This window comes from Mastigoproctus giganteus, chromosome 1, assembly GCF_048544385.1.
Source record: "Mastigoproctus giganteus isolate SK-2022 chromosome 1, ASM4854438v1, whole genome shotgun sequence".
NCBI lineage: Eukaryota > Metazoa > Arthropoda > Arachnida > Uropygi > Thelyphonidae > Mastigoproctus > Mastigoproctus giganteus.
This window is the reverse complement of record NC_143575.1, coordinates 35,922,048-35,937,307: the sequence shown is the minus strand read 5'-3', so window position 1 is coordinate 35,937,307 and position 15,260 is coordinate 35,922,048. Positions and strand designations below refer to the sequence as shown.

General features: G+C 34.5%; 1 protein-coding gene across 1 annotated transcript in view; it reads left to right on the top strand.

Moving 5' to 3' along the window:
- Ptpmeg (protein tyrosine phosphatase Meg) overlaps nt 1–15,260 on the top strand; it is a 526,004-nt gene that overhangs the window by 293,157 nt on the left and 217,587 nt on the right. The window contains exons 12-13 of the mRNA XM_090379497.1: nt 654–817; nt 1,118–1,186. Of these exons, the coding sequence (XP_090235623.1) occupies nt 654–817; nt 1,118–1,186 (233 nt within the window). The remainder of the gene's footprint in view (nt 1–653; nt 818–1,117; nt 1,187–15,260) is intronic.

Sequence of the window (15,260 nt, the reverse complement as noted above, 5' to 3'; positions counted from 1 at the left end):
ATGGTTCTGACATATTTTTTCGCTGTGACCTTGTCTGAGACATAATGCAGGTGCTGTTTCGCTCTCTATTTCAGGTGCTCTGCCCGCCTAATGAGTTTGTCGATGTGATGATTAAATCTCAGTTTTGTGTCAAAACTATTTTCGATGGGGAGAAAGGGTGTTCCTTTTCCTGACATAAACAGATTATTGCTTATTTTAACACTTTAACTTACTTTTACAAGTGGTTATTTACAAGTATAAAATTTTGCTTATGATATAGACTGTAGTACTACTTCTTGGATCAAGGTGCCTGTGTAAAAACAAGTAGAGTAATAATAATTGCATTTTTTTCTTTTAATTTGTTGGCATTGTGTTCAGCTCCATGGTAATTACAGTTACTTATAGTAAGATATATAGTAATTGGGTAATTGTTGCAGAAAGAATTGCAGCAGTTTTTAAATAGAGATAAAATCAGCCAAAACCTAATAATAATATGTAACTGTGATTGCTATGTTAAAAAAAAATAAATAAATAAAATAAAATAAAAAAAAGTGCATCATCCCCTTTAAAAGTCAAATAGCTATTTCTGTGGATAGTATTGAATTATTTAATGATTTTTTTGTAGGAATTTCTTCAACAAAACTGTTTATTTGAAATTTCGCTTAATTTTGCAGATGGAAAATTATGACAGCTTACTTGGGTTCAATATGCTCAGTTATCGATCCTGTAAAAATCTTTGGAAATCCTGTGTTGAACATCACACGTTTTTTCGTCTCCACGTTCCAAGGCCTCCTTCAAAGCGTTTACTGTTTAGTCTTGGCTCCAGATTCCGGTACAGGTAATGTACAATATTAAAAACATATTATATATATATTTTTTAGTCCCCAGCTTTACTGCTATACATCTGTTTTTCATCTTTCTTTTTGTCTTTATTTTGCAGGTTATTATTGTTCATTTTAATAAGTTGCATAGATGGACCAAAATATAATTTTTCTAGCTGTTGTTAACCTTATTTAGTGTTCTGTTTAGTTTTAGAACCTATTTTCTGTTTTTTTTTTTTTTTTGTTTTTTTTTTTGGCTGATTTAAAAGCTGTTACTCTTTTGTGATTAGTTGTGTTTTTTCCTTATTTGTTAACAGTGGTCGGACAGAATATCAGACGTTAGAGGAAGGCAAACGTAGAGCTCGTACTGAGCGAACATTTATCAGGTATGTCCCAAGTGCTAATTTTCTTGAAGAATGGCAATAAAGAGACTACAGTTTGCATCATACTTAACAGTTTAGTGTCTGTATGTGTTACATTATGACATGTGACTAGTTTTGTGAATTATATCATTAGTTTTCATAATTTCTTAAATTACATGAAATCTAGTGATTTTTCATGGATGAATTTTATTTTGAATTCAGTAGAATGTAACTTTAATCTGTTCAACAGATAATAAAATTTCAATGATTACTGCAATAAAAAACCTAAAAGATCTTAATTTTAATGAGTACTGTTCAAAAGATCATAAATAAATTTTAAAAAATAATGGAAATCTCTCATTATCATCCAAATTTGTTATATCTACTGGATTTGCAAGTCATTGTGATAGTATATATCAGTCCTTGTAGACTACCTCCTTCTATTTGCTGTTTCTTTCCATGCTCTCTGTTTACATTTAGATTTTTAGCCCTAACCAGAGTAAGCCCTTATTTTTATACTTCTTGACACCATCATTCCACCTTCCTCTCGGTCTGCTCTAGGCCTGTTAATATTTATTTTTTGCTTTGGACATCTGTTTAGCTAATTTCCTTCTCCCATCCTTTCTACATGCTCATGGCATTTTAATTTTTCTTCACTTACCTTTGATTGGATGTTAGTTTTGTCCAAAGATTTTTTCATATTTCCTCACTTATAATATGTTGTGACATTGCTTCAGTCTGTTGGTGTAATTTATTTTAACTGTGGATTTGAAAAATCAGCAAAAAATAATTCAAAATTGTTAATTTTTTTTTATGCCACATATATTTTCAATCTTTTCTGAACACAACTATGAAAAATCCATGTTCTATATTAAAAACATTTTTGATTAATTTTTGAAATTAAAATTTTTTTTTGACCACTGCAGACTCACTGCATGAATCACGAAGCACTATGTCAATTTAACTAAACCAGGAGGATGTTACCAATTGGAAGAAAGCGTGTGGCAGTAAAGAAAGTTGCTATCAATAACAGTACATGACATATGCCAATTAACATGTGCATATAATTAGGTTTAACTTAGTCATGACTCTTTTTTGTAATTGTCTGATAATTAACAGACATTTCTGGAATTTTCAGCAGAGAATTCAAAGAAAAATTTTTCAAAAACAGCTGTTAGGAGTTTCAGCTGTTTATGACTGGATTAGATAAAGTATGAGTTGCTTAAATATTGCTGTGGTCAAATTAACCATGCACAAATCACTCAGGGTTAATTAAAATTCTCATTTCTTAAAGATTCTAATTTTTGATCAATTTATTTATGAAGGGTATTTGTAAAATTCTTGGTTTACTTTATATTTCACCTTTTTTTATTATTTTTTTTAAATAAAGTAAACATGATTAATATTAAATTACACACGTATACATGCATGTTAATGTGTGTAATTTATTTAGCATGCTTTATTTAACATTTCATTAGAGTATTTACCCCATACTATTGAAACACCTCTCTTTTGTTTTAACTTCACTCTTATTATTTTTGATCATCTTAGTTATGGTTTTTTGATATGTTTCAAGATTTTTAACTAAATATAAAAATATTTTCTATCTTGCTGATGTGTTTCCTAAAATCTTCCCATGAATTTTTTTGCATGAAAAGAACCTAAAAGTTCTTTTCATGCACATCTTAGCCCTCTTTCACTTTTTAAAATTCCATTCAGAATTTATTAGTAGAAAATTTTGTTTTCAAGAAATTTCATATAATATTTTTTGTTTTCTTTTTACGGCTACCTCAGCTTCTTAGGTTTGTTACTTTATGATCTGGATTTTCTGTTTTTACATTTTCCCTAAATGCCTCTTTTGCAGCTTCTGCTGAAGTTATTTTAAATTTTTGCCATTTTTCATCAAAAGTCATGTTAGTAATAGGAATGCTATTTAAATTTTGCGCAAGATTTTTTATTATCTTTATGTTTGTCGCTAATGACCATTTTTAATTGCTCAATTGAAAAAATGAAGATCACTTCCAGTCTATATATTCCCTTGTGTCTTCAACTACCTGTTTCAGACCTTGATCCTTTTCTACTTTGCTCCTTGCAATAAACTTCGGGGATAGCTTTTTGCTTGGCTTGTGCAAAATTCTAGTGGCCTTCTGCCATTATTATTAGGTTTACCTTTCTTTCTAAATTTTCCTAAAATGTCATGTTGTAACCGGCTAAATTTCCAACAATTAATATTCTTCTTCTTCTTTTTTTTTTTGTTATTAGTTTCTACTGTTCTTTCTTAGAATATTAAAGAAAAATAATTTAATTTTCTAGGATATGTGCACAGATAAGGTCTGTGTACAGTCAAGAAAAAATAGTCTGGCTTAAAAAAAAAAAAAAAAGAGCTCACTATCCAATTTTCCATCTTTAAGTTTGCTCACATACCTCTGCTAGATCTGAATGATGCTTCCCAGTCAATTAAACTTTCTTCTAAACTAGTTCTAAGAGCTGCTACTACACGTTCCTTACACTATATTTTACTTTTAAAATAAATGAATTTATAATTATTATATAGTTGTCACTCCCTTATTTTAGAGAGGCTTATTTTCCCTTGCCTACCATTCATGCAAATAAGATGCCTGAGACATGCATACAGACAATATGACATTCTGGGCCAAGTGATCAATGTGCCTGTTTCAATCAACATGATAGTCCATCACTTGCCAAGGGAGATTGACTACGATCATTGTATAAACATGCATACAAAATTCAAGAAAATACACAAGTCAAGCTATTTGATCAGGTTATTAAGAAAGCGAGGGTTAAACCATGGCTTCTAGTTTTGGTCAATACGTTTCTCTATCAATTGTATCGAATTACAATAGATCAGTCATTCTTCGATGACAGTCACATGGAAATTAATTTGGCTAAAAATGACAAGCAAAGCTGTTCCAATTGAGGAAAGGCTCATCGCCCAACAGCAAACGTTGTTGTGGAGCAATGATAAATATCTTAGAATTGCCCAAAGGAGAAACTAATGTACTGCAGAGCTTACTGTTCGGTGACCACACAGAGGAACTCCTTTCTCAGAATTTATCTTGGATAATTCAGAACATTCAGAGAGAATTTCGTGTAACTCCTCCATTCATGATAGCAATGAGCAAGCTCACACGATCTAACCGATGCAGTGTTACTCCATATCATATCCTTTACATAGCGATAATGAGATTGAGAACAATTGTCTCTTTGACGGTGGCTTTCAAATACGTAGGTAAAGGTACTAAAGTTACCTGCAGGCAAGCTTAATCCAAAGAATACATTAACAGCTGTATCGAAAACAATTTGGCCTTCCTAAGGACAATTCTAAACTCGACATACTACTGGGCTCAACGTTTGCGCGATATATTCACTATGATTAGACAGCTCAGTAAAACTACAATGTTCTTGATTCTGACTGCCAGTGAAATTGGCTAATACGCTAACTTTGATTTGGTACGTCATTTCTGAAAATGATGTTAAATTATAACATGTCCACTGTACATATATCGGCTAATGACGCTAGCAAACTTTTATTTGGTACGTCGTATTCGGAAGACGCCATTTCCGCGTCACAAAATCATGACAAATCGGTTTTACTATAGTCCGAAATTTAGTAGGTGTTGCAAAAGATGTTTTCACATCAAAAAAAAAAAAAAAAAACCAACCCTGCACAGTTCACCTGTTTGTACCCTCCAACAATTTGTCTGTTCCAAAAATCAAGCACTCGCTGGCTGAAGGCAAACTTTCACACATCTATCTTGCTACCATCCTTCCTCAACTTGAATTTATAGCCCCTCATGTGTGTAGTCTTAGCAAGTGGAAGAATTTCAACACTTCAGTCAGAAGTGTTGAAATTCTTTAAACACTTCAGTCAGATCTTCCCGCAGGTGCCTAGTCTCAAGATGCTGCAATTTACAGAACTGAAACCTTTCTAGGTAAGAATAACATACCAAATATGTGGTACTACAGTCAGGGTAATGGAAAATGAAAATGACCTAGGGACAATTGTGCAGTCAAATATGAAATTCTCTGAGCAATTCAGACAAGCTACCAGGACAGATCATCTGGTTTGGGTTTTTTTGTTTTTTTTAGGAGCATTAGCAACTAAGGCCATATTGCCCCGGGATATGCGGTGGTCATTCCCTGACCTTTCTGCATCCTCCGTATTTAGCGGTCACGGGCTTGAACCCCAGTCTAATCAAGAAGCGTGTGCTATGCACTGCTGCTCCTGCCCACCTGGCTACAGAGGCGCCTCATCTGGTTTTGTCAATGATATGCAGAAATTTTGCTAGCAAGGATAAGGAGGTGATTATTCCATTGTATCAGGCAATGATCATGCCACATTTTGAGTACTGCATACAGGTGTGGAGGCCTCATTTTAGGAAGAATGTGGAGCTGAAAAAAAAAAAAAAAGACCAGTTCTGCAAATTGCAGCATCTGAAAACTCAGCACCTGCGAGGTGATCTGATTGAGATGTTTAAGGCTTTGAATGGATTGTGTAAGCTCAGTGCTGATGGGATTCTCCCTCTTGCTCAGACCACACACACACACATGAGGGGACACAAATCCAAATTTAGGAAGGGCAGCTGCAGAATAGATGTGCAGAAATTTGCCTTTAACCAACTTTTGTTGAAGTTGTTAGTTTAAATAAATTCAGTGAAGAACTAGATAAACCATTGGAGGTAATTAATAGGTGAAATGGGAGGTGTCGGGTTTTTTTTGGCCAATGCTCTATAAGCTTGCTTTCTTGCATCATTTTCTACTGCTAATGCCAATAATAGTATCGTCTCTCCTCCCCTCCTCCAAAGACAGCTAAGTTTATGAGATATTACTACAAATTCTCCATGAGATTACAGTGGTGTCACCACTTGCCACTCATTTGAAGAGGTCTGGGTTCGAATTCCATTGAAGGTTGGAGGAATTCTTAAAGGCCTATTCAATCAAGATAGTAGTTAACCAATCTCAGATGGAGAAAGTGGAGTTTCCTCCACAATAGTATTAGCACTAGCTAATACTATTATATAGAGTTTCGTGTGTTTTTCGGCCTGCACGGGATGCCAATCAGCCCATAAACATAAACGTATTTTACATTAGAAATTAGATAGTATGAATCAGAGCTGTAATACTTCTGGAGGGTACCATACGGAAGTGTTCTACGTACTACATTGAGGTAAACTCCTCTTATTAATTTACTAATAATTTACATTAGAAATATAAGATGCACATTGCAGTATAGCCTTAGATGTTAATACCCTATATATATATATAGAAGAACTCTTTATTATATACAGAAAGCACATTGCTGTATACAACAAGCCAGGGGTTTACATAAAAGAGTTTATATATAATACTAGCAAAAAACAGTGTCACTGCACTGTGTCTGCAAATTGCATATATTCAAGGTTAGATTTCTTATTTTGCTAATGCAAAAACCGAAGTTACTTGGGGGGGGGGGGGGGGGAGAAATCCATGCAACACTTATCTGAGACTGACTAATTTAGCCATAGAATGAAAATTAAGAGGATATAATTGAAATTTTAAAAACTGGTGAAATTAACAAAGCATCAAAAGCGACTTGAGTTTTATGACAAAGAATAGATTTTCCCTTTGTTTTTTTTGGAGGATGCAACAATGTTGTGGTAGATTAGATCAACTTGTTACTGTTTTGAAAAGGACTGTCAAAATTTTGATGTATATTAAGATACATATGAGGACAAATGGGCCTGTTGTACTGGGATCCATGGTAAATGATGATTAATTGTTAGCCAGTAAAATAATTTAATTATAAATAGATACTGAATATCTTTGATTATAAATAGATACTGTAGCTTTCAAGACAAATCGTGCCTCTTTTTCAACAGAAAAATTTTTTTCTGTTGAAAAAGAGGCACGATTTGTCTCGAAAACTACAGTATCTATTTGTAATCAAAGATATTCAGTATCTATTTATAATTAAATTATTTTACTGTCTAACACTTAATCATCATTAAGATAAATAATTTAAAGAGTTATGATTATTGTGTTTTTTGTTTTTTTTAACATCCCTTTATAATGTTATTTAGTTAAGCATTTTTTTAGAAAGCAAATGTAGTCTTTCTTCAGATTCACAGCATACTTATTATTATAAGTGTTGTTATGAACAGTATTCCGTTACAGCCATGCAATTTTTCAAAAAAAAAATAATAAATAAAATTACACTGGGTGGCCACTTTAGTAGGTACAAATAGCTAATAGTGAGTAGGTCGTCCTTTACCCCTCAGAACAACTATTCATTGTGCCATGGATAGGTGCCAAAGCATGTCACATGGATGGTAGTCCACATTAACTCAATTGCTTCACACAGTTTTTGCAATTTGGGTAGTTGTGGATCTCTACTCCAGAGAGTTCATTCCATCTCATCCCACAAGTGCTCAATTGAATTGGGATATGGTGCCACCTCAGTAGACAGAAAATCCGCTCATTTCCTGAAACTAGTTCGTAAAATTCTGGCCTTGTAATGTAGCACATTACCAGGATGAGTCTGTGGACTTACGTTCTTTTGCTGTATTGTTGTTCCATCAGTATGAAACAGCAGGAACTGGGATATGTCAGACCAGGCAACATTTTTTTTAAATCCTCTTTTGTCCAGTGTAATTGTACTTTCTTGTTTTTTGCTAATAGAAGTGAAACCTGGTTTGATTGTCAACCGTGATACTCTGTTTGTGACAAGGTATGATGAGTTATGCATTTTGAAATGCTCTTTGGTTACTGTTACTGTTGTTGTTGTTGTACAGCGCCTCCATAGCCAGGTGGGAAGGAGCAGCAGTGCGTAGCATACACTTCTTAATTAGACTAGGGTTCAAGCCCGTCACCACCAAATACGGAGGATGCGGAAAGGTCAGGGAATGACCACTGCATATTCCCGGAGCAATATGGCCTTAGTTGCTAATGCTCCTAAAACCAAAATAACAACAACAACTGTTGTTGTTGTATTGGGTTGTTATTTGATTGACTGTAGTCTCTCTGTTGCTCTGCACAAGTCTTGTCAGCCTCTGTTCACCTCACACATCAGTGAGCTGTTTCTGACAACAGGATCTCAGTTGGTTGTATATTATTTGGTTATTGGAACAATCTTGATACACTTGGGACACAGTTCTACATAAAAACTAGGTTGCAGTATCTGAGATATTCATACTTGTGCATCTGGTGCCAACTACCATACCACATTCAGAGTCATTTAAATCTTTCACCTTGCCCATTCTTGCACCAAACTGCACACATGCAGCATTCCTGTCATAGCCAGCTAGCATCTTGATTTCGTGTTGAGGCACGAAATCAAGATAGTAGCAATAATATGTGTTATTTGAAAAGCTTGTCTGTGCTAAGGAATATTAAAACAGTACAATTTTGATGTTTACAATTAAAAAAAGATGATATTTTCCAAATTTGGAAAACTTTTCCAGATCTGCTAAAGAAAATAAAATGCTAATATGTGAAGTACTTTTTTTTATATATATATATATATATATAAAGGAAAAAATTTATTTCAATTAATAAAGTCACTAATAGTGAAATGTAAACTTTCACTGTTTATAATGTAATTAGTATTTCTGATTACATTATAAACTTTGAATTAAGTAATGCAAAATGAAATAATGTGAAATCTGAGCTAAATAGACAGTTTTGATAACAAAATCTTTCTTTATGGCGTAAATGCTCAGAATTACATTAATTTCAGAATTACATTAATTAATTTCAGCAAAATAACAGATTTATTCATAAAATATAGTCCATAATTTAAGGTATAACCAAACTGCTCATTATATAATTTCTAAAACAATTTCAAGATAAATATTAAACTAATGATATATATTTATATATTTTTTAAAATTTTCCCCATGTCTTTGAATTTTGAGTTATTTGTATCTTTGCAATTCTTATTTCTGATATAATTATTCAGAAAAATTTGACATATAGGGCAAATTATACATTTTTATCAGTTTGTTTAAAGAATGATTACAACTAAAGAGAAGTTACTCTTCTTTAAGATACAATATTATACTTAAAATCAATGTGAGCAAATTAAGCTGACTGGTCATTACATAATTTCCAAAGCAATTTCAAGATAAATTTTACTCCCAACATGGAGAAACAACAGTACTTCCAAAAATCATTGGATGTTCCTTATTAATTATTTTCATAATTATTAAATCATTATCAAAAACATGACAAAGAAAATTTGCTTTATTTGTAGATAGGACACAGTATCATTAAGAGAAGCAATTTTTGAGGCATCGACTTGTTCAATATAAGTAAACATACTTTGTTTAATGGTACTAGCTGCTTCCCATTTGTTCCACTTGCACTTTGCATTAGCTAGATAAATCCCAAGAAATCTCAGGATTTATCTAGCTAATGCAAAATCAGCCAGATAAATGCCCGAGAAAATAAGTTTCAATCGTAAATTTGAATGTATTGTTGTTTGATTCGGGGAATATTGTATCCCAAGATATTTTGTGTAGTTCCAAATAACTTTTAAAACTAAAAACAAGGGCTAAGGTAAAGAAAGCCTACACAAGAAACATGCAAAAGTTCGATGAAATTTATGGGTAAAAGTACTTTGCCGTTAACAGCATTTGTATTGTTGCTCGCTCAGTAAACAGACGGTGGGTATTATCGGTCTGGATTAGAAGTTGAATCCCACGGAAGCTTGAAACCCTCCTGAAGTGTGTGTGTGTATGGGGTGGGGATAATCTGACCTTTTTTTTTTTTAGAATCACTAATTGAATCACGAACAGTCATATTGGAAGTTCTGGTATCATAAAAAATGTTCATAACGTAGTTTCGCCGGTAAACTTTTTCGAAGTTTGCCGTGCTTCTCGTGTGGGCTTCCTTTGCTTTTTTTTTTTTTTAAATAAACAATTTATCCACTAGTCCATCAGTGATTCTAAAGGAAAAAGGTCAGGTTACCCCCTCCACTTTGGGAGGGTTTCAATCTCCCGTGGGATTCAGTTTCTACTCCTGACTGATAACATCCACTGTATGTTTACTGAGCAAGCAACAATACAAATGCCATTATGGCAAAGTACTTTTACCGGTAAATTTCAACGAACTTTTGCATGCTTCTCATGCAGGCTTTCTTTACCTTCGCCAAAACAAGATATCTCGGGATAATCCATGAAGCGGTTAACCATATTTTCCTCCTCACTCACATCCTGTATTTTTTACATTTGCTTATCAATGACAACACATTTGACAGTGAGTCACTTTCTCTCAAAACTTAGTGAATAAACACTTTTTAATCTGGGATTCTTCATAGGGAATCAATGCCAGTATTCCTCAGCATTGGCATTACCATCTGCATCGGCATTACCTCTGTAGAACTGGTACACAGTATGCATATCTGCATATTTTCATTGGAAAACAAATGATATGTTCATAGTTATTTATTTTAACATAGCACTACTAGAGTTTGATAGCTCATGTGTTAACAGTTCATTGACACTTGCATCCTTGCTGTATGCATTAGAAGCTACTTTTAAAATACCTATAATTCCATAGCCATTGAGAATGGGACACATTTTCATATAGCATTTTTCACTCAGAATGACCTCAAAAATGACTTCTTGAAGTTGACATAAAGTTGTGGGATGTCCTGTTTATATTTATTTATCTGTCTAAACCTAAAAGCATTTTTTTTTTATTCCTGTGTACAGTGGGGGTATTTTCTTGTGCTATTGGTAAAATAATCCATGTATATCTGTTCTTCTATTCAAATTTTTTTCTTGTTGTTTTCTTTGTTTTTTATGAAGCATTACTGAAGTGATTTTGCAAGGTAATCACTTAGATAACTTAACTTGCCAGAATTCCTCATTTTCAAAAGGTTTGTTAGGCATTAGATTGACAAAAAAAAGAAAAAAAAAAAGCCTATCCACCTCTAAATTTGTGTAATTCTTTCATAAATTTTTTCAAGCTACTCACTTCCACAGCACCAGATGGAAGTTTACTTTATTCTAACAGTCAATTACTCTCTGGCTGAGAACAAATTTTCACACATCTATCCTGCAACCATCCTTTTTCAGTTCAGGCCCCCTTATGTGTGTTATCCAAAAGAGTAAGATTGGCCATCAGCATTTAGTTTATTCAGCCAATTTAAGTTCTACTAAATCTATATAGTTTATAGTCAGTAAAAAAATAAATTACCTGAGCTACTACAGGAATGAAGAGAGAATTTTTCCTTAGTTCTGTCTTCACAGTCTGTGCTGGTGATGGAAAATCATATAGAGAAATTGGCAAAAAAAGTGGGCAGTCAAGCTGATAATGCATTTTACATTTACCTGAATAAAGGTTTTGATTGATTTTGACAATTTGTGTTTGGTTGAATTTAATTCCCAAAAAACAGAAAATTTCTGGTTGCCAAGGTTGTCAGTTGTTTACTCAACATAACACTCCACACAGCAGTTGATTCCATAGAAAGAACAGTTTTTTAGTTATTTTATGTACTAACTTATTCTGAATATGCAATGTCAAAAGTACCCATAACATTTTTAAAGCACATGTAACAGTTCATCGTGCCTTCCTTTCGGAATATTCTAAAATAGGTTTTGCTGCTTTTGTTAATCCCATGCTACACTAAACTTGCTAAATATGCTTTGAGGCACAATGCGTATTCAGTTACAGCCATGCAATTTCTCAAAATACACGCACCAAATAGCCATTTACACTTATCTAATAGCAAGTAGGTTCCCCTTTAGCCCTCAGAACAACCTCTATTCATCGTGGCATGGACTCAAAGAGGTGACAATACATGCTACAAGGACACTGGTTCATGTTGACTCAGTTGCTTCATGTAGTTAATATTAGCAGTATTAGCATTGGCCACATGGAGGTAACCTATGGCATGGTTGCATTGAAAAGAGGGACATACAGAAGAAAGTATGATGACAAAAAAGTAAATTTATTCTACATTAAACCAAATATTAAAGTAATTTTGACAAGTACGAATGAAAGAATTTAGATATCTGCTTAGGCTATCTTATCTCTATCATTTTTTTAAAATGAAAAGTGCTAAATATTGGTGAATGAAATTCACCAATGAAATTTTAAAATGAAATTTTAGAATGAAATTTTAAAATGAAAAGTGCTAAATCTGAAGAAAACTGGTGAGATTTTTCTCATCTCTGCTAGTTTTTTTTTTTGACTAAAAGCACTCCTACTTCATAAAGACTGTACAGTAGGACATTGCCAATCATGGAAATTTCAAGGCCCTTGCAGTCCCTATGATCAACGTGGGTGCAATCCTATAGACCCCCATAGACCTTGAAGCTTAAAGTGCGCAGGATTAGATTCCATCACAAGACACTTATCTAATAGCCTTTTAATAAAATTATGTATTTTATACATAATATTGATTAACCACTGGCTTTGCTACACATTTAGAAGTCATCTGTATGTTGATGCATCTTTACTCTTTCTCAAAAGGCACAAACAAGAGGACACATCTTCAAATTGAATAAGGATGGTTGCAAAATTGATGCAGGGAAATATGTCTTCACAAGGCAGGAACTGAGTGTTGGAATAAGCTTACATCTAGTGTTGTTGTTGAATAAATTTAGAGGGTTGGATAAATTGTTAGAAGAAATGTGAGAAACCTTCTTTTCATCATTTTTCTAATACTAATACAAATCTGGTTTGTATTAGTATTATTAGTTTGTATTTGTATTAGAGTGCCACGTTCTACTTGGCGCTGGTGTATTTGGTGACAGTCTTCGTTCCTTCTGACACAACAGCGGTCTGGATTTCCCGACTCGTAATAGTGGACAGCTTGTTGTAATGAGACAGATGGGAGACCTCATTGGCAATGCGTTTGAAGATATCATGCACGAAACTGTTCATGATAGACATGGATTGATGTTAGCAGATTTGGCAGTCTGGAGAACATATGAAATGCTTGGACATGATCCTTGAACCATTCCTGCACAATGCATACATTGTCTCATTAAAAGAGTCCAATGCTATCTGGATACACAGTCACCATGTAGAGCAAAACTTGGTGTGAAATAATGTCAAGGTAGCATTGGTGAGGGTATGCTCAAGGAATGAGGGGACCCAGTAATGTCCATGTAAACATCCTCCAAACTGTGATCTGCTTGCAGCCATTCACTTTCTCACTGTTGAATATGCATCCTTCCATTACTATGATGGAGCAGGAACCTTAGCATTAGCATTAGTAAAGGCATATGATGCTTTCTTGCATCATATGCCTTTTTTGCATCAACAAAAAAAAAAAAAAAAAAACACACTCCCATTTCATCCCTCTGTTCGTTCCAAGTACCAGTCCAGCTCAGCCTTAAATTTATTTAGGCTATCAACTTCCGCAACAAAGGATGGAAGTCTGTTCCACCAACCAGGGGTAAAGGAAAGGGTTTTTGCTTCCGTAAAGGTGAGTACAGTGGTCTCTGACAGTTTTTAAATTCTGTACAGTGGGATCAACTGACGATGTTACCAACAGTAAATTCTAAGTGGGAAGCATTCAAGGAATTAATCGTGGAAGCTACTAAAAGGTTCATACCTATTAAGAAATATTGTTCAAGGTTTAGGCCTAAATGGTTGTCAAATGAACTAATGAGACTTGTAACAGAGAAGAAAAATGCATGGGATGCATATAAATTATCAAGCGACTCAGAAGCATATGGCAGATATAAGTTAATCTGTAATCAGGTCACAAAGGAGGTTCGGCAGGCGAAGGCAGATTACGAGAAATCCTTGGCAAAAGATGCTAAGAAAAACAGCAAGGATTTCTTTACTTATATAAACTCTAAAAGGAAGGGGATGAATCTGATCGGTCCACTTGACATCGATGGTTCGACTGTTGATGATCCTGCTCAGATAGCAAACAAACTGAATGAGTATTTTGCATCTACATTCACACGTGAGGAATTATTAAGGTTTGAAAATGGCAGAAGGTTATCAAATTGTAGCAAGATACTTAATGATTTTGTAATAACCGAGAGCAAAGTGGAAGAGAAATTGTTGAAGTTAAACGTAAGAAAAGCACCTGGGGTGGATGGGATCTATCCAGTTATATTAAAGGAGACGGCAAAGCAACTAAGCAAACCCTTAGCCATAATTATGAGAGCATCCTTGGACTCAGGGGAGGTTCCCACGGACTGGAGATGTGCAAATGTATCCCCAATTCACAAAGGGGGATCGAAGGGTGACACGAGTAATTACAGACCAGTTAGTTTAACTTCTGTTCCGGGTAAAATAATGGAGTCGCTGGTTAAAGATGCATTGCAGGATCATCTAGACAAGACTGCAGCAATAATTCAGACACAGCATGGGTTTGTTAACGGAAAGTGTTGTCTGACAAATTTAATAGATATTATGATGTGGTTACAAAGGAACTGGATGCAAAAAATAATTTTGATATCATATATTTGGATTTCAGGAAAGCTTTTGACACTGTTGCACATGGAAGACTATTGTACAATTTGGAGCAGAATGGAATTAAGGGTAAGTTGCTACAATGGATAAAAGGAAGGTTAAGTGCTAGAAGACAGAGGGTGGTAATCAATGGGTGCTGCTCTTCTTGGACTAATGTTATTAGTGGAGTCCCACAGGGTTCGGTGTTAGGTCCACTGTTGTTTTGTATATTTATCAGTGATATTGATGAAGGTATATCAGGCTTAATGTCGAAGTTTGCAGATGATACAGATGTTGGCAGGGTTGTTAATGACAGTAATGGCAGTGTGCTACTGCAACAGGATCTAGATAATTTGGGCAGATGGGCTAAGAAGTGGCAACTGAAGTTTAACCTTGACAAATGCAAAGTACTACATATGGGTAGAAGTAACCCCAGAGAAACGTACCAACTGTGTGGTACTACACTTAAGGTGGTAGAAAATGAAAAAGACCTGGGAGTAATTGTGCAGGCAGATATGAAGCTTTCTGAGCAATGCAGACAGGCTGCCAGGGCAGGTCATGGGGTTTTGTCAATGATATATAGGAATTTTGCTAGCAGGGAAAAGAAGGTGATTATCCCTCTGTATAAGGCAATGGTCAGGCCACGGCTTGAGTACTGCATACAGGTCTGGAGGCC